This window comes from Lagenorhynchus albirostris, chromosome 13, assembly GCF_949774975.1.
Source record: "Lagenorhynchus albirostris chromosome 13, mLagAlb1.1, whole genome shotgun sequence".
NCBI classification, from domain to species: Eukaryota; Metazoa; Chordata; class Mammalia; order Artiodactyla; family Delphinidae; genus Lagenorhynchus; species Lagenorhynchus albirostris.
In genome coordinates this window covers 38,174,810-38,195,301 of record NC_083107.1, presented here as the reverse complement: position 1 = coordinate 38,195,301, position 20,492 = coordinate 38,174,810, and the positions used below count along the sequence as shown (strand labels likewise).

Here is a 20,492-nt window from a genome sequence, read left to right as displayed (position 1 = left end):
CTGTGTGAAAGTTGGAACAGCATCTAATGATTTTAACATTTCATATAGTTCCTGAAATGAGGTCTTATGTGAGTTTATTTGCTTATTTCATGTTAGGGAATGGCCAAATCCTGTGCTGCTAAAGCAACCGGAAGAAAGCAATTTGAATTTGCCAGTTTGGGATCCTCGGGTATGTGACTTATTACGGCATTTCATTAAAACCTTTTAGGAATAGGATGATTCTGTAAAATGCAGTCTAGTTAAGGATAATTCCTCTTGTTCCTGTTCATCTTCCTTCTGTGTAACTATAGTCCTTTCCCTCCCTCTACTGTGTTTTTTCGGTGCAGATGATTTGTATCTCCAATCCAATCCAAATGTTATGTCATTAAAAATCACCCATATAAGACTTGAGTGGGTATATCAACCAAGATGTTATAATCTATTGTTAAAAACTGTCTTACAAGTAATTAGTTACTAATAATAAAGTACTGAAGTATATAAAGGATGTACTTTGCAGTACAGTTTAAAGCAGATTCATGGTTCCAAGATAGCATAACTCTCACTCACCTTGCATTTTAATGTGCTTCTAAAGTGATACTCATTCCTCTGAGTAACCAAGGGGAAGTCATCTGTTGAATAGGTGCAGAAAGAGGATGGAGAACCACTGGACCAGATAATCCTTTTTGCACTTATGATATTGTATTTCCTTGGTTCTAAAAGACCACTGTTTATAAGCTGCACCATCCATTTAACAGCTTTTTGGGGGAGAAATAAACTTCTGCAGAGTTTTCTTTAACTTTGATTATCAGACACATCTGACTTCAGAAATAACTGAAGTTGGGGAGGGGAAATGTACTTCTTAGAACTGAGGAGATGTAGTATTAAATTTATATTTCATATTCTTCAGACTTTTGGGGATGAAGTGAGGACAACTGAAATAGGAGAATAGATCAATTATTCTGCTTCTAATTTCACAGGTAAATCCATCAGATAGGTATCATCTCATGCCCATAATCACCCCTGCCTACCCACAACAGAATTCTACGTATAATGTGTCCACATCAACTCGAACAGTAATGGTAGAAGAATTTAAACAAGGTAAACCTGTCAGCCCTATTACCCTTTACATGTTCCCGCGAGTTTTTGATTGACAACAGTGTTATTCTCTATTGCAGTTATGCCTATTATTTCTGAAAGTTCTTTCAAATGTGTATTTTTTAAGTACTTGGTTTTGCAAAATATATGATAATATGAAGGCCAAAAATAGAGCCACCCCGGTCTGGTTGAAATTGACTTTTATGTTCTAAGAAAGAGCATAGTAAATCTACACTTTTTTTTACTCAGGGATTTGGTGGGGTTAGAACTTTGGGCATAGGGTCACACAGGAGCTGATAATACGATGGTCAGTTTTCAAAATCACTGTCTGTCTCTCTTTCTTTAGGTCTCGCAGTCACAGATGAAATTCTTCAAGGGAAATCAGATTGGTCCAAACTCCTTGAGCCACCAAATTTTTTCCAAAAGTATAGGTATTTGAAATTTTGCATTTTGTGTGTGTGTGTTTAAGGAAGAAGAATGTTAAACTTATAAAGTTAATACACAATAGGTGATGTCACTTATATTTTAAGTGAGGTAAAGGATAGGTTAGCAGAAACCCTAGGTGATGAGAAAGTCTCTGTATTCTAGTAGTGTCTAACCCAGTATTTGTGGGTTTTGGGGTTTAGTGAATTGTTTTTAATTAGAAGGTCTAGAATTAATTTTGTGAAAATCAGAGCATGTTTTAATTTTCATAAATGTGTGCCTGTATTAGCTGTTTTGTTCATTGGGAGGGAGAAGGAGTAATAAAGAAAGAGTAAAAAAGAAAAAGTAATAATGGAAAGTCAGACCCTAACAATGTTTCTCTGGCTTTTTTCCCCCTGATTATTGCTGAAAATTCTTCACAGACATTATATAGTATTGACTGCCAGTGCATCAACAGAAGAAAATCATCTAGAGTGGTAAGACATTTCAAGTTCTCTATCTACTGTGTGATGATAACATATTTATATGGTACTTTATCATTTCTAAAACACTTTCTCTATTTTCAAAATTATTAAATCTTATTGATGACTGTTGTACTTGACCATGAAGCATCAGTGTTTAAGAAATGCCATCAAATTAATGTTTCAGAATTGGAAGTGACATGAGATAAGAATATATGTACAGATTTTTGCCTTTTGTCACTTCTCAGAGTCAGATTTAAGCAAAATTTTGAGGCAGTTTGAATGATTCTGATACCTAGCCTATTACCATATACACACACACACACACACACACACACACACACACACACACACACACACACACACACACACACACACACACACACACACACACACACACACACACACACACACCCCAGACTATATATACACATATGTGTATTTTGAAGTATAGTTGATTTACAGTATTATATTAATTTCAAGTGTATACCATAATGATTCATTATTTTTGCAAATTGTACCCCATTAAAAGTTATTACAAGATAATGGCTTTAATTCCCTGTGCTGCACAACATATCCTTGTTGCTTATCTATTTTATACATAGTTAAATCTGTTAATCCCATACTACTAATTTGTCCCTCCTCTTTTCCCTCTCCCCTTTGGTAACCACTTGTTTGTTTTCTGTTATCTGTGGGTTTGTTTCTGTTTTGCATATACATTCATTTGTATTATTTTTCAGATTCCACATATAAGTGATATAATACAGTATTTGTCTTTCTCTGTCTGACTTATTTCACTAAGCATAGTATTCTCCAGGTCCATCCACATTGCTGCAAATGTCAGAATTTCATTCTTTTTATGGCTAAGTAGTATTCCATTTTGCACATACACCACAACTTTATACATTCACCTGTTGATGGGCACTTCAGTTGCTTCCATGTCTTGGCTATTATAAACAGTGCTGCTATGAACATCGGGGTGCGCATGTCTTTTTGAATTAGTGTTTTCATTTTTTCCGGATATATACCCAGGGGTGGAATTACTGGATCATATGGTTCTGTTTTTAGTTTTTTAAGGAACCTCCATACTATTTTCCATAGTGGCTGTGCCCATTTACATTCCCCCCAACAGTGCACAAGGGTTCCCTTTTTTCCACATCTTCCCCGACATTTGTTATTTGTGTACTTTTTGATGACAGCCATTCTGGTAGGTATGAGGTGACATCTCGTTGTTTTGATTTGCATTTCCCTGATGATTAGTGACTTTAAGCATCTTTTCATATGCCTGTTAGCCATCTGTATGTCTTCTTTTGAAAAACGTCTTTTCAGGTCTTCTGCCCATTTTTTGATTATTGTTTGTTTTTTTTGATATTGAGTTGTATGAGCCCATATATTCTTTTAATTTAGGAGATGGTGGCATGAAAGGCTTCAGAATCTTAAGCTTCTGTCAACGGATAGGAGATATTTTTGGTCAAGGACTAGTACATTCTTTCTAGCGCATCTGAACTGATTCCTTCTGCCTCCAGTGTATTGACTTCACTAGCTCCATCAGGCAGAAACTGTTAGACCACCAAAGATGGTTGTGCTTTCCTCAGGTCTGCTTTTTGGGAAAGGAAAACATATTACTGTCCTGTTTTTGCTTCAGGGGTTTAATGCTTATTTCATTGACAATTAAAGAGACCTTGGGAATTCCCTGGTGATCCAGTGGTTAGGACTTCATGCTTTCACTGCCAAGGGCACAGGTTCAAATCCCTGGTTGGCCAAAATGAATGAATGAAAAAACAAACAAGAAAAAAAAATTTAAAGAGACCCTGAAAAGAATCCTTTCACTAAAACATTTTATTTGTCTAGATTAGGGGTCAGAAAACTATGGTATAGTGCAAATCCAGTCTGCTACTTATTTTTATAAATAAAGTTTTATTGGAACACAGTCACACTCATTCATTTATGTATTGTCTATGGCTGCTTTCCTGCTGCATGGCAGAGTTGAATAGTTGTGACAGAAACATATGGCCCACAAAGCCTAAAATATTTACTCTGGCCCTTTACTGAAAAAGTTTGCCAACATCTCATTTAGATAACACAGAGGAGTAACTAAGTGTTTTGTATATCTGCTGTTGAAGAACACATAATTATAATGTGTAAGCTTTTTCAAGCGTTTGAAAATGTGAAAATGTTCTTGTAGTTATTCTTTGTAATTCATAAAATCATTAATAAGTTAATAAAATAAGTGACAGTAGTCACATTTAAGTGAGGTAGAAAGTAAAGTTGCAGGTATCTGATGAAGTTTTTTTTTTTAATAAATTTATTTTTTATTTATTTTTGGCTGCGTTGGGTCTTCATTGCTGTGCATGGGCTTTCTCTAGTTGCAGCGAGTGGGGGCTACTCTTCATTGCGGTGCGCAGGCTTCTCATTGTGGTGGCTTCTTTTGTTGCAGAGTACAGGTTCTAGGCGCACTTGCTTCAGTAGTTGCAGCACGTGGGCTCAGTAGTTGTGGCTCGTGGGCTCTGGAGCACAGGCTCAGTAGTTGTGGTGTGAGGGCTTAGTTGCTCCACGGCATGTGGGATCTTCCCGGACCAGGGATCGAACCCATGTCCCCTGCATTGGCAGGCAGGTTCTTAACCACTGTGCCACCAGGGAAGTCCCTGATGAAACTTTCTATATTTTAGTAGTATCTGATCTGATTTTAGTGAATTCTTTTTAAAATTTAATATCTAGTATCAATTTTGTAAAGATTAGAGCATGTTTATTTCATGAATTAAGTGCTAGTTATTAGCTCTTTTTGTTAACATTATTTAAATATATGTTAGCCTTAGGGTTTAGGCATAAGATTTGAAAGTAGAAAAAGATTTAGAACCAGGTTAACGAACAGTTTTTGTTCATGCTCCAATCATGACTATTTTATGGTCTTAAAAGGCAGGGTATTTTAGATCAGGAATGCATTAAATAGATCAGTTCTTCTTGAAAAAGAAAGGGAAGGAAACAGAAATTCACTAAGTAACTTCTCACTTACCTGAATGGTATTTTAAACAGAGTCCCTAAAATATTGGACTGAATTTTTTTAATGAACCCTGTAAAGCATCATAGCTAATATGCTGTTTGGTTTACTTGGATGTAGCTTCCACATTTAATATGGAAAAATCTTGTCATTTTATTTTAGGGTTGGATTAGTAGAATCTAAAATACGTGTACTTGTTGGAAATTTGGAACGGAATGAATTTATTACTCTTGCCCATGTAAATCCCCAGTCATTCCCAGGAAATAAGGAACATCATAAAGAGTAAGTTAATTATTTTTAATATCATATTTTTAAAATAATGGTATCTGAAATATGCATGGTTTAAGATCAGTTGTGAGATGCTATTTAACAGGCATTGATGGAGGATAATACATTGTATACTTGATCACGAGTTGTCATGCATTAAAACTAAGTACATGCTTTGTTGGTAGCCCACAAACCCCAACAAAAAACTCCATCACAATATTTGGAGCATCTTTAAATACATATTTAGTAAGTCATTTTCGAAGCATTTAATCCTCTTGTATAATAACACAGGATAACTTAACAGTGTTCTTGGTGTCAGTTTTAAGAATTTGGCCAAACCATTGACATTTGTATTTATGCTTCCATAGACCAAGTTTTAATTACCAAATAGCATCTGTAAAATTGTAAAAATTAATGGAAATTCTTAAATTTTTTATTTTATAGCAACAATTACGTATCAATGTGGTTCCTTGGAATAATTTTTCGGAGAGTAGAAAATGCAGAAAGTGTTAATATAGACTTGACATATGACATACAGTCATTTACTGATACAGGTAAGACTTTGTCATCATGGAGCTGTGGTGCTCAACCTTGGCAGTAACGCAGTATCACCTGCTTAGGATCTGGCTGGCTATATTTTTTAAAGTTCTGCAATTGGTTAAATGAAGATGGAACAGCTATATCATGAAAATTAATTCTGCTATTAAAAAAGTAAAGGCATGATGAAGCGACTTCCAAGACCTGTTTGTGGGCGGGGGGTGGGGGGTTGCAGACCAGTGTAAAGAAAGAATATATGTATGTTTGCTTAAAAATATATAGACTAAAAAAAAAAATACATAGACTATCTCTGGAGGGATATATAGTTTTTTTAAAAAAGAAACTGGCAGAACTGGTTGCTTTTAGGTCAAGGAACCAGGTGTGTCTAGTGGACAGGAGTGAGGCAACTTCACTGTATACTCTCGAACCCTTTTGAGTTTTTGTTGTTGTTGTCATTGTTGTTTTAAATACTTATTTAATTTATTTGGCTGCACCAGGTCTTAGTTGCAGCATGTGGGATCTTTGTTGCCGCGTGCGGGATCTTTAGTTGTGGCATGCGGGATCTTAGTTGCAGCATGCATGTGGGATCTAGTTCCCTGACCAGGGATCGAACCTAGGCCCCCTGCATTGGGAGTGTGGAGTCTTAACTGCTCAACCACCAGGGAAATCCCCCCTTTGAGTTTTGTACCATGTAAATGTATTAACTGTTTTAAAACAAAAAGAAGACTAAAGAAAGTCTATAGGTGATTCTTAGTGTGCACAGCCAGTGTTCGTAATCACAGTCATAAAGACGACTTGCTTTTTACTTTTTTTACATGAAATAAATATCATTCAGTACAGGCTTGCTGAATATGTCTCAGAATCAGTGAAAAGGGTCTTTCACATCTAGCTCCCTAAGAATATCTCCCTGGAATATCTTAATATATCTGTTATAAATTTGGAGTTGTCTTAATAATCTGGAATAGTGTACATTCATACTATTAATATTCTTGGTTAGCTCATCTGAGTTTTCTAAATTCTTTTGAATTAGCACTCACATTTATCATGAAAATCCAGGTTCCTGTGCATCACCTAGAACCACTGAATCACATGCTCTGGGAGTGGAGCCAGGAGTCTGCACACTGAACAAGCACTCCTGGTGATTCTTTTATAAGCAATCTGGAATGAAAACATAGATATAAATTTTTCCATTCTAATTTGGACTCATTTTTCCAAAATGAGGGGGTTGGGAAGCTCTGTTTATTATAGATTTATAAAATGTTCTTCTTCAGATAGAGATACTGAGGCCCCAAGAGATTAAATAATTTACATTTCACAGTACTTACTGTGCAAAAGAAACCTCCCATCCCTGTCTTGAGTAAGCTTATAATCTAATTTGGTATTCACAATTAACGTACATTAAATAATTTATATGGTAGTTAATAAAAATGATTTTCTTATAAGGAGTGAAAAGCACTAGACTGGGGACCTAGGCCTATGTGTATTCCAATTTTGGCAAGGCATTCAAGGCTGTTGAGCCTCATTTACCCACCTGTATAATAAGGATGTACTTTTAGATGGTTTCTCATGTCTAACATTCTGTGGTTGGTGTAGAAAAAGAAGCTTCATGGAGGAGGAGAGCTTGAATTGGCATCTTGGATATTTGGTATTAGGATTAGCTCAGACTTGGGCAAATAATTATGAGAAGACATTGCCTTTGGGGAAAATAGCAGAAAACAAGATTTGGAAAAAGCCTTTTTTCCATACATTTATTTTGTTAGATTTGATTATGGGGAAGTCTTAGAAGTTGGACATGAGAAAACTAGTCAGTACTTGAATAGGGTTGTGACATTGTGAAAATGTTTTGGAAGTATTTGTTCTGTAAGAGGAATGTGTGTTTGTGTAGTGATGTGGAGATATTAAAGGTATGTATTTCAGAAAAAGAAAACAGCCCTTGGTTCAGAAGGAAGTTCCCCATTTTAACATACTGACTCTGTTACAGTGTACAGACAGGCAAACAATATAAACATGCTAAAGGAGGGAATGAAAATTGAAGCAACTCATGTTAAAAAAAAACAACTTCATCACTACCTTCCCGCAGAGATTCTTCAGAAGAAGAAAAAGGTGAGTTTGTACTCGTAACTCTCCAATCTGAGTGGAACTCAGACGAATGATCCTGGGACCAAATTTGCATTTTTATAACGCCCAAACCTATTGAGAAGAAAGAGGGAAGGTACAGACAATTCAATCTAGGACTAAAATCTTACCTTCATTAATCACCAAATATAATTTGTTTTATATGTACTTCAGAATTGAAACCAGTCATTTTTCTCATTTACTTTTTGAAATCCTAAAAGCTTTCCCCTCTTTCAGCAAAGTCTTTCTGATGTCAGTCGAAGTTCAAGTGGACCTCAATCCAAAAGATCATCTCTGGATAGCAATTGTTTGGATAGCTCCAGAGACACTGATAATGGAACACCTTTTAATTCCCCAGTGTCTACAAACAAGCCTTCCAAGCCTGATAGTCCTCCTTCAGCAGAGACAGAAAGGTCTGTATTTCAAAATTTTCCTCTCAGTCTTCAGCTTATTTGAGGATAATGTAAACTTTTCTATACCTTTGCTAAATACTTTTTTTTTAACTGTAAAAAGATTTTATTTTGCCAGTTAGTAGTCAGTTTCTTATTTAGAATTATTTGACAATTTGTGGTAATCCTCTGGGGCATGGTATAGGTTTATGAGTATGTGGGAGTAGATAAGTACATAGAAATGTGCAGGTTTTCCTTTAATTTTTTCTGTTAATTCTCTCCCTGGGTCCTCTTCCTTTCCCTACCCTTTTCTCTTCCTTCAGTGAAATGTTAAAGTTAGGAGTACTTGAAAGAAATTATCTTAAATGTTAAAATAAGAGTGTTTTTAATGCATACTATTTAAATCATTTAATGATGATATTTTAACACTTTTAACAGGAATAATGCTGAGCCTGCTGCTGTAGTTGTGGAAAAGCCACTGACTGTCCCGCCAGCCCAAGGACTGTCTATTCCCGTCATTGGTGCAAGTAGGTATCTACGCTTTTTTTTAGTAACGATACTACTACATTTGTATTTAATTACTGAAATCTTTCTTTTTTCCTTTTCAGAAGTTGACTCTGCAGTAAAAGCTGTATCACCTCCAGCTGTGTGTACCATTCCTACTGTAGTAGGACGAAATGTCATTCCTAGAATCACAACACCCCACAGCCCTGCCCAGGGGCAGCCACATCTAAATGGAATGTCAAATATAACTAAGAATGTTACCCCCAAAAGATCCCACTCCCCATCCATAGATGGGTCTTCTAAGAGGTTGAAAGACATAGAAAAGGTAAAATTACAACTTCCGTGGTGATTCAGTAGTTGATTTTTTTCAAAGTAAACTTAAAATAGTGCTGAAGAAACTCAAATTCTTCAGTTATCTTAGTGTTCCATTAGGATTTGACTGTTTAAAAAGAGTATTTACCTAAACCCTAATAGGATAATACTAATTGTTCATCTTAAATTCAAATTACTGGGCTTCCCTGGTGGTGCAGTGGTTAAGAATCCACCTGCCAATGCAGGGGACACGGGTTTGAGCCCTGGTCCGGGAAGGTCCCACATGCCGCGGAGCATCTAAACCCATGGGCCACAACTACTAAGCCTGCGCTCCAGAGTCTGTGAGCCACAACTACTGAGCCTGTGTGCCACAACTACTGAAGCCCGTGCACGTAGAGCACATGCTGTGCAACAAGAGAAGCCACAGCAATAAGCCTGCCCACCACAAAGAAGAGTAGCCCCCACTCGCCGCAAGTAGAGAAAAGTCCGCGTGCAGCAGTGAAGACCCAATGCAGCCAAAAATAAAAATTAATTATTTAAAAATTCAAATTACTAATGTGTCTAAAAATTTGAATGATCTTCGTTTCTCTTTGACTTACATAAAGGCATTATTGGTAACTAAATAATCATGTTTATTGTGTTATAATGTTGATCTCCTCTGCTTCCAGTAGGTGGTGGTAAAACTGTTTTATTCATTATCTGGATAGATTAAACAAAAAGATAAAACTTTAGAAATTAAGGGTGGCAATGGAATTGTCTAATTTAAATTCTCTTCCCTCATCAAACCATGTTCGTAATAGGTTTTTTTGTTTGTTTGTTTGTTTGTTTTTGGCTGTGTTGGGTCTTTGTTCGAGGGCTTTCTCTAGTTGCGGCGAGCGGGGGCCACTCTTCATCGTGGTGCGCGGGCCTCTCACTGTCGCGGCCTCTCTTGCTGCGGAGCACAGGCTCCAGATGCGCAGGCTCAGTAGTTGTGGCTCACGGGCCCAGTTGCTCCGCGGCATGTGGGATCTTCCCGGACCAGGGCTTGAACCCATGTCCCCTGCATTGGCAGGCAGACTCCCAGCCACTGCACCACCAGGGAAGCCCACGTAATAGTTTTGATGTTAGCCTGGTCACTAATTAGTTTCTCAGTTTATATAGATTTATGTGTTTTTTATAGGTAATAGCAACTCATTTTAATGTTTATATTTTAGTTTATTCGACTTGAATCAACGTTTAAGGAATCACGTGCTGCTGAGGACAGAAAAAGAAAATCAGTGGTAAGTATATCAATAGTGTGCTTCAAAATATTTACTTTTAAAGAGCCATGTATCAGGAAAAGTACTATATTCAAAAGTAGATCAGATTATATCTGTCAACTCTTGGTTATGTTTCATTTCATGTAGAAATAAGCATTTGCATATAGGAAAGAAAGTTTTCACTTGTATGTAATTCTGTTTTTAGGATGCCATTGGAGGAGAATGTATGCCTATTCCAACTATTGATACATCACGCAAAAAGGTAATAGATAGTCTTATTTGTAATAAAATACGCAGTTAAAAATTCATAGGTAATCTGCAGGTACAAAAAGCTTACTAAGAAGAGCCTAGCATGGGGTGAGGAAAAGAGTAGTAAGATTTTGTCCCTGTCCTCAAAGACCAGCAGTATAGTTGGAAGTTGGGTTGGAAATAGCAAACAAAGTGTATGATCCTAAATGTATGTACCTCAAAAGTCTAGAAAAGAGGGAGTCGTTTAAGACTTTACGATTTATGCAGGTTATGTTCAACCTTTGTTTTCATTTATTTTTAAAGAAGCAGTTTAGTGCTCAGCACAATAATTTCTTACCAACACTTGATAGTCTTTTGTTGTACACCACTGCTTACTGACAAAATTTAGGTTTGATAGTTGGGGACCATAGTTACTAATATTTTGGAGGAACCAAATATACTGGTATACAGAGTAAGTACCTTTAAAACATGAGCTAAAGAGCCCCTAAATCTCAATTTAAAAATTTATTTTCAAAGGATTACCATTTAAGCTAATAATATTATAGGTGCTCAAAAAAATCGGCCTTGTGTAAATCAGAAGAAGCCCTTCTTTGAGAGGTTACAGTAAACAAAATGGCTTATTTTTCACCCCCCATTAAATAAAGTGTTTCTCATCACAGTCAACTGTCACCCTGCCAAGTTGCCCAGGATGTATTGGCAATTCTAAAGCAAAATAGAAAATGTTTCTATTAGTTGTAGAATTTCTATTAGTTGTAGAATTTGTAAAATTTCTTTTAACGTAAGAGTGGGTTACAAAAAGTAGAGGTGTATAATTATGTATGGTAATGGAAAAAAAATTGAGATGATATTAAAGTGTGAAATGACATGTCTGGGTTTTGCTTTAAAAGATTTCAAGTATAAAGGGTAAGGGGCATAAACCAAACAAATGTGGCAAAATTTTAATAATGTCTGAGTCTTCTTTGTGGCATCTAAGTCTTCATTTGTGGCATTTAAGTCTTCATTGTCCTTCCTATTCTCTACTTCTATGCACATCTGAAATTTTTCATGTCTTTTTTTTTGAATGGATGTGTGTATGATATAATTTGTTTAGCCTAGGTAACATGCGAGGAGAATTAATTCTTGCAGTCATCTCTTGACAAGAAGCTGATATGCTGTTTCTGTCAGACAACTATCTGTATTTTAGGCTTCTGTCTTTGTTTCTGTCTTAGACTTTGCCTTCATTATATAATAATCTTTAGTGTCTTCAAAAGCCCTCATATAGATGTCCCTGACTTTTACCATCACTGAAGTTACCTACCCTGACTACAAAGTTGGTTTTCCTAAAAACTTAATTATCTCACAAGTTGGGTTATTCTTCTGCATGAATGTATTACAGAAACTAATTGAAGGCTATAACTGGATATCAAGTTTTCCTCTGTATCACACACTCATTTTTTCACCTTGCACCCCAAGAATTTCCTGTTTAGTGACCATGCTCTTCACCTATTTCTCTTTAACATTGCCCGAGTCTGAGGAGGACTTTGTTCTTTATGCATTTCTCAGTCTAGAAGTGGCAATTGATTAAACAAAGTCCTCTTTCCTATTCATACAGTCCTCCCACTTCTACCCTTTCCCTATCCCTCTGCTTTTCACCTGTTTAAAAAAATAATAATAAGTCCCCAAAACAAGGGGACTTGAACATAGGGAAAAAATATTCAACACATACTTGAGTGTTTAGGAACTTAAAGCATTTGGAAAAAAACTCAGAGTTTTGTGACTGATTTACTCGTTGGACCTTTATAATGTGTATTTGTTTTTCCTACTTTGTATTTCTAACAGAGACTGCCCAGTAAAGAACTACCAGATTCATCATCTCCAGTTCCAGCAAATAACATCCGTGTCATCAAAAATTCCATTCGACTGACCCTAAATCGGTAAAAGCAGTGCCTCCTTACTTAAGTGAATATGCAATCATTTAGTGGCATAGATGCAGCCACTCTTTTTAAGATAGAGGTGGCTGTCATACATAAAATAAGGTGAAAGTTACAGTCATCGGCCTAACAACCTTGAAGTGGTTTTTTGAACTCTCACACTTTGACCTGCAGATGCTGTAGCATTCTCTCATTGATTGCTACATACAGTTCTCTGAGGATGACCTGCTATCAAATTATCATCTACAATATTATGGCTTTGCGTTGGAGGTTTTACTGCCTTAACTTTCGATGCTTGTTTCTCTGTTGTGGGAACCAGTTCTTGGCTCTCTGGACACTGATAAAACAAGTCCTGAACACCGCCCCCCTCTTTTTTTTAAGTCTTATGTTGTAATCATTGTATAGAACTAAAAAAGTTGAAAACAAAAAAACAAAACAAAAAATGTAATTTTCCAAATGTTAACACATTTACTTTATCATTGAAGCCACTTTGTGACACCTGAGATAAATGAATGTGAGGTATCTTCTCTGCTTTCCTCATTTGTGTAGATGTACTTATGTCTGTTCTGTTGATTTAAGTTATTTTTTCTTGGATTGGCACACGGAATATTTAACTTTTTATTGTGCCTTTCTATCCAAATGTTGCATAGTTACCAGGGAGGATTAGTCCAGTGATTACATAAGAGTTGGGCACCATAAATTCTCTATATTTTGCCTCCCATGGAGGCCTTTGAAATGCATCTTTATTAAGAATCAAAATATGACCAGGATACTGAAAGTCAGTATATGAACGGTGAAATTGTTACATATCCTATCTCATGCCATTTCTTGTTAGTTGACTGGTATTTTTTACTGAGGAGCAACTCATTCCGGCATCAACAGTAAGATGCCTTTAAGTATGGCAAACTTGTATTTTTGAAGTGTACGATTAACTTGGCATGATACTTCCTGACCATTACTTACCGCCACAACTTCAAACAGTTCCTTCGTGGACTAGGCATGCAGAAATGAGCAGTGGATTTTATTGAAACCTAAAGGCATTTTTGAATGACATTGTTACCAACCATTAATTGGCTCAGGACCTTTGTAATTTTTATTTAAATATATGAGTTGTCTTTTTTTACACTGCTTTTTTCAGTGCATTTCTTAATATTTTTTAAGTTTCATGAACGCATGCTCCATTTATTAAAATCCATAACCATGTAATTCTTCTTGTAATATGTTGATTCAGTGTTTTGTAAATGAAGTCGTATGTATTTTCAGAGTATTTTTGTATGTACTGTAAGATACCATCTTTTCAAAGAGAAAACTTTAAAACCTTTACTGTCTCTCTTTAGTCTAATTTTTTAAATATGGATTATGCTTGAATTACTCTTTAAACGAAAATGTATAGATTACACAGCCAGGAATGTTGGTATATATTACCTTCTTCAGCTTTCACTCACCATTTAGTAAGTCCAGTAGGAAAAACACAAAATGGTACATTTGAATAGTGCAGGGAAAATCCTTGGTTATATAGTTTATAGGACTCATGGGATGCCATTTAGCCAGTGGAGTAATAGTCCATTTTCTCTTGCAAGCCCTTTACCATTGAGTTGAAATACTTGAATTCTGATTGTCAGAGAGCAGGATCCTTCTTTTCCCACTCCTGTTCCTGACCCCTACGTCTCTGAAATGGAAATTCTAGTGTTTAACTTTTACAAAGGAAGACTTCTTAAAAGTAAAGAAGAGCAAGGGGAAAACAATGGTTGTTCCATTATTCACTTTTTATATAGCAAAATATGAGAATGAAATCCCATAACCAAGTTGTAGCTTCCTTGGCAAAGCTGTTCTCTTAGTTGACCCTTTTTCTTTATTCAAGTATTTTGAGATTTGTTCTATAAATACTCTATTTGAGCAAAAGAGAATGATTATGCAAGGACTGAATAACTGTCACCTGACTTAAAACATTGATTGAAAACTTCTTTAATAAGGGCTTTAAGAATTCCCCATACGTACATCCATGTTTACCCTATTATATAAACCGATTCCTTGGAGTAACTAGCGGAGTTCATCTTTAATAAGAAAGCAACAGGCCTAACCTTTGTACTGTAGTATAGTCATTCCTCTTGTTTTAATGGTCCATTTGACATGGGGTTAAGACATAGCCAAGAGTTTAATGTTAGACTTCTCAAAGATAGCATTCTTCAACCTGTTTGGTAACTGGGGAGTTGATGAGGTGCTTTTGAGATAGCGGGTTTGGTCAGAAATGAAGTGTTTTCTATCCTGAACAGTAGGTAGAACATTGAGTACAGTTGACCCTTGAACAACACAGATTTGAACTACATGGGTCCAGTTATATGTGGATTTTTTCCAATAAATATAGTACTTGTATTTTCATTTCACAGAACTTTAAACTAATTAATTAATTATAGGGGAAGGTTTGATTGAGATCACAATATGTGGAATCGAAAGAACTAGGGTTTGAGTCCTGATTCGATCCAGACTGTTTCAGCTTCCTGCCCTTGGGTGAGTCATGTATCAATTCCTTTGTTTTTGAAGCAGAGATAGCAGTACAGGTGTTTTCAACTGGGGTGAGTGGGTTGGTGCCCCTAACTCCTGCATTGTTCAAGGGTCAACTGTACATTTTGTTACCATGGTAGGAGACCTCCATTGTAAGGGTTCCAAGTAAGTAAGAGGGAATGGTCTGCAGTTATGTGCTGTGTTCACAGGCACTAGGTAGATGCATTTGATTTCAAGTGTAGAGACTATACCTAGAAATATAACTAGAAATATATTTTACAAAGTCAAATAACCTGTTCTTCAGTATGTAGACACATGTTCATTTTCACAGGGGTATTTTAATCTCATTTTTCAGTGACTGGCTCTAAAGAATAATATATCAATGAAACAATTATCTGCTAGTTTAAACCTTAGGGACTTAACTAATTTGAGAGACAGGATAAATGGCTTAAAGCCTTGTAAAATTGGGGCAAGAGGATCTTATAAGACTATGCTGACAATAAGAGTTTTTGTCTTAAGGCAGCAATTTAGTAACATCATTAAAATGCTTACTGTCCTATATAGTTGCAGTGAAGTGAAGTGAAGTGAAGATGGGCAACGTCGAAATGGGCTGAACTTATTTTCCACTGTGTCCCACAGCTTTGAAATAGAAATTCCTAACCTGCGGATCATGGACTGTAGGGAATCCCTTGCAAATGTATATAAGAAGTTTTTGTTCATATACATTTTTCTGAGGGAAAGTTCATAATTTCATCAGCTTCTCAAAGTGGTCACGACCCTTAAAAAAAAGTTAGGAACCACAGCTTTTCGGGATTGAATAATCCCAAACTCTTTGCAGTTTTCTTCTTAAGATTTTTCTGTGGTGTATTTCTGAAAATGTACTGTGGCTCTTAACTAGTAAAGTGGGCTAATGAAGGACTCTGGAACACTGAATTTCTCTCCAAGTTTCTTTATATATCTCAGATGAAACTTCATCAGTATTTAGAAAAAGGTGTATGATTAGGTTTGTGTCTTCACTTAACTTAGATTCATTAACAGGGTCAAACTTAAGTTCAACAAATTTCAGCCTAAGAATGATCAGAGTAGAATAGCTTAGAATAATGATTAGAAATGGTAAAAATATAGGATTTATCATTAAAGATCCTAATCCTTTGATTTTGGTAGGCTTAAGTTTCTTATTTCTCCATGTTTGTGGTTCAGATCAGAACAGACTGAACAGACCAATAAACAGAACTTTAGTGTAAAAAAATTTTTTCTAATAAATAAAATTGTGTGTGTATTTAAATAAATAACTATTAAAAATTCCAAAGCTTAGAATTTAGGTCATGATAATAGTGATGAATATAGTGCAAGTGGTGGAAGAAAACTGGTCTCAATAATGGTGACTATTTCCTTAGGATTTTTTAAAAGAATTGTACAAGGTCAGACTCTTCCCAAATTTCCCATTTTTTCTGGAATAATTTTATATTTGAAGTAGTTGAACATAAGATTATCATCAGGCTTGCTATAATTTTTAATGTATTGCTGCATTTTTAGCAAGGACCCACGTAATTACCTTAAAAAGTGCTTAGGATTCTTTGAGGTCAATGGTGCTACATCACGTCACAGTATTATGTAAGATGAATGCAGCTCCTGTTCCTTTTTAGCTAGCTGTTTGTGTAGTTCATATTAATTTTTCCTGCCTTTTATCTGGATTGTCTTAATTTCTTAGTTGTACACACGAGCCTCATTATCTGTCTGGAATAAGTAATCAAATAAACTTGCTTTGATAAATAGGTGTTGATGATTGACTGATATTATTCGGGAGTAACTTAAAAGTACCAGACGTCTTTAACTTATTTATCAAACTGACAGCCAATTCGGTCCTTCACCACTCAGAGTCTTTGGCAGGTAGTGGTATCCACAACCTGCTTAACATAAAAGCAAAGTTCATACTCAATTTGCCTTACACGGAATATCTGATTAAACCTTAGCAAGCAGTAGCATCTGCCTCAAGTGTTGAGGGCAAAATTCTATCACCCTGTGGTCAACATCAGGCAACCAGAATACTCTCCTAATGGCTGGACAGAGGTGCACTTAGCAATCAGATCTTGGGTACTGTCCACAGAAGTACAAGCTACAGAGCTTGTTACATTCTTGTTAATGACTTGTTTTTAGCCTATCCACCTATCTTAAATCAGGTACTGAATTCACAAATAAGAACCTGCTGTCTACATCAAGATTATTAGCAAGCCACTCATGGCACCAGTGGAAACACACTTGACATTTATTAAGCTAATTAGCAAAGCCTCCTGTATTGAGTGAGCTGTGGATAACAGAAGGGCTTCTAATAGTCACTTGTGAAGTACACTGATGGGAGTGCCAGCTGACCGTCCCTGGAGTGTGAATTTCTGATTAGGGCAGCTCACTGCTCCTAGGATATAACTTTAACACAATTATCACACTATGCTGAATGTGTTAAATTAACATCATAACAGGTTCTTTGTGGCTCTGAATGCATTAAGCTATTAAGGGCAAGATAGAATTTGATGCTTTTAAAGCGCATGTTCCAAAAACTATCTTTCACACCATATCCAGCCAAACTATTACTTATTAGTCCTTAAAAAGACACACTTCTAAACCCTTCCTTGCCAACCTCTGATTACTGACATTTTGAGCCTAATGGCCACATAAAGCCTTCCATGATAATCTGGTCAGAATCAATCATCCTACCTTCCCAACACGTTACTTGTGACTTGTCAACGTTTTAGTTACTCTAACTTGCATAATGTTCCGTTTACATACTTGCTTTTCCCTGAGAGGTTGTAAGTTGAGAGTAGGAAGCTATATCCAAGAATATGTAGTGGGTACCCAGAAAATCCTGAAGAAAATGTGTGAGGGACTTCCCTGGCGGTCCAATGGTTAAGACTCTGTGCTTCCACTGCAGGGGGCATGGGTTCCATCCCTGATCAGGGAACTAAGATCCCACATGCCGTGCAGTGTGGCCAAAAATAAATAAATTTTTTTAAATGCATGAGTCCTGTTTCGTTGGTTGGTTTTGATTTTTTTCTTTTTAGTCTGAAGAGGGTTATCTAGAAGAGAGACCTGATGAAGGAACTAACAGAAGCAAACAAAACTTAGTGAAAATCATTAAGGCACATTTCTTTTTCACCATGAAGATCATTAAGATGCATTTTTCAAACTTTTTCCACTGTAACACTTAGTTAAAAACATTTTAGGGCTTCCCTGGTGGTGCAGTGGTTAAGAATCCGCCTGCCAATGCAGGGGACATGGGTTCGAGCCCTGGTCTGGGAAGATCCCACATGCTGCAGAGCAACTGAGCCGGTGCGCCACAAGTACTGAGCCTGCACTCTAGAACCTGTGAGCCACAACTACTGAGCCCATGCACCTCAGCTACTGAAGCACATGCACCTAGAGCCTGTGCTCCGCAACACGAGAAGCCACCGCAATGAGAAGCCCGCGCACCGCAACGAAGAGTAGCCCCCGCTCACCGCAACTAGAGAAAGCCTGCTCGCAGCAACGAAGACCCAACACAGCCAAAAATAAAATAAATTTAAAAAAAAACATTTTATATTGCAAGCCAGCACATGCATATTATATTGCAAGCCAGCACATACATGAATATGTCTGTGTATATATAATTTATATATGTATATACACACATAGGTAATTAAAACAAGTTTCACAAAATGCTTTCCTGCTATGCGAGATGCAGGTTGATATTTTAAGAGCCAGCTGTGATCTCACTAAGGTGATTTCACAGCCTCTCCTGAGTTGTCACCTACAATTTGAAATACACTAGAAGTTCTCTTCCCAAAAGTTCATCTCAAACTTGGATCATCTTTCTTTATTCAGCCTGTTTTAGAATGCAAACTGTTACAGCAAATAGTACTGAAAGGCTAGTAGGGTGAAGCATGGTGGAGAAGTAGATGAGGCTAGCTACTCCTTTCTCCCAAGGAAAAATGTTACCCAAAAGACTTAACATCTTTGCATCAACTGACAATAAAGAAAAAAAAATCATGAAAGCCAAAAAATCAGCAAACGGCAAGAATTGGGACGTTTGGATGGTATTTATTTTAGTATTGGTTAGTTGACCTCAGCTGACCAAGGGGTGTCATCAATCCCTGGAGGGTGCACTGGGGATGGACTGAAGAATGACAGGCTTAACTTATTAACCAAAGTCACTAGAGTGAAATGTATAAATTTCTCATTTAGAAAATTCTATTGTACACACACAGCTCTCATAATATCCCAACATGGTCGAGGAACTCAAGGGTACCAGAGAATTGGGGTCCAATAGTAAAATTATTACTACCTCCTGTGGAATTCTAGACCATAATTATAAATGTTTAACATTTCCTAAGCAGTTAGGATGTGCCTTTTTAAACATTATAGCACTTAATCTTTACAATGATCCTAATAAGGTAGCACTGTTGTCCTTATTTTACAAATGAGGAAATTGAGACAAAGAGTTTATGTGACCAGCTCCAAACTGCATAACTATTAACTGGCAGACTCGGGAAGTATTATGATTCAAAGTATAGTGCTCAATCATATCTCCCATTTATGAAAGAACTTACATGGAGGTGTGGATGAAATTCCTGCCACCCTGCATTCTTCTGTGGAGTCTGGAACTTTTGAGGGAAGGCTGACCAGCAGCAGCAACAGTCATTTGTGCCAGGCTGCAGGGGGCACTGTGGCCTCCTGCAGGGAGCCCAGGGCTAAGACTCAGGAAAACCCAGTTCTGCCCAGGCTCTGCCACTTACATCTGTGTACCTTCAACAGACACTCAACCCTCCTGTGCTTTGCTTTCTCCCACCTGAAACACTTGCCCTTCAAACCTCATGGGGAAGCTGTGACATGAAAATATTCCAAAAGATTGGCAGGTTGTACAAACAGGATGGACAAACAGACTGTTAATCTCCCAGAATAACAGCTGTGTAGCATTCCTTAGCCATCAGTCTAAGAGCAGGAAGAAAAGGGATCCAGGAGGAATATCGCCAAGAAAAGAAAAGTAAAAATGAAGTTTTACTTGATATGCTTGATCATAGTGAGAGGATATTAACACTTCTGTCAGAGTTTGAGAACAACCAAATAATTTTTTAAATGACACATCTTAGTTTCAGTGAAACTATATAAAAGGAAATATATGCTTTATATTATATATATATTTTATATATAAAGCTATATAAAGAGGAAATAAATCCACAGTATATCACATGGCTCAGCTATGAACATTCATATAGTCATAGTAATATAAGTAGAGAATATTGAACTAGCCCCAAATTATACCTATACTAAGAAGGGGTGGCAGAGGGCGGGGGGGAGAATAGGGTGTAAGAGAGTGAAATCCTCACCTTCAGTGGTAGTAAGTAGAAAATATCTAAAACCAAAAAGTGTAGAATAGTGTAAGCATGTTATTTAGAAATAATAGAAAAATAGTAACTAGGAATAAATAATAGGAGAAAAGTCTTAAAGACTTGAAAATAAATGGCTCTAGGGAGCAGAAATCA

General features: G+C 36.6%; 1 protein-coding gene across 1 annotated transcript in view; it reads left to right on the top strand.

Moving 5' to 3' along the window:
- PAPOLG (poly(A) polymerase gamma) overlaps nt 1-13,776 on the top strand; it is a 32,909-nt gene extending 19,133 nt beyond the window's left edge. Inside the window, exons 10-23 of the mRNA XM_060168699.1 lie at nt 97-169; nt 957-1,077; nt 1,421-1,505; nt 1,920-1,973; nt 5,119-5,238; nt 5,668-5,777; nt 7,742-7,863; nt 8,113-8,288; nt 8,703-8,791; nt 8,873-9,093; nt 10,274-10,339; nt 10,524-10,580; nt 12,386-12,480; nt 12,652-13,776. Coding sequence (XP_060024682.1) covers nt 97-169; nt 957-1,077; nt 1,421-1,505; nt 1,920-1,973; nt 5,119-5,238; nt 5,668-5,777; nt 7,742-7,863; nt 8,113-8,288; nt 8,703-8,791; nt 8,873-9,093; nt 10,274-10,339; nt 10,524-10,580; nt 12,386-12,480; nt 12,652-12,871 — 1,609 coding nt within the window. The 3' untranslated portion in view covers nt 12,872-13,776. The remainder of the gene's footprint in view (nt 1-96; nt 170-956; nt 1,078-1,420; nt 1,506-1,919; nt 1,974-5,118; nt 5,239-5,667; nt 5,778-7,741; nt 7,864-8,112; nt 8,289-8,702; nt 8,792-8,872; nt 9,094-10,273; nt 10,340-10,523; nt 10,581-12,385; nt 12,481-12,651) is intronic.
- The last annotated feature ends 6,716 nt before the right edge of the window (nt 13,777-20,492 follow it).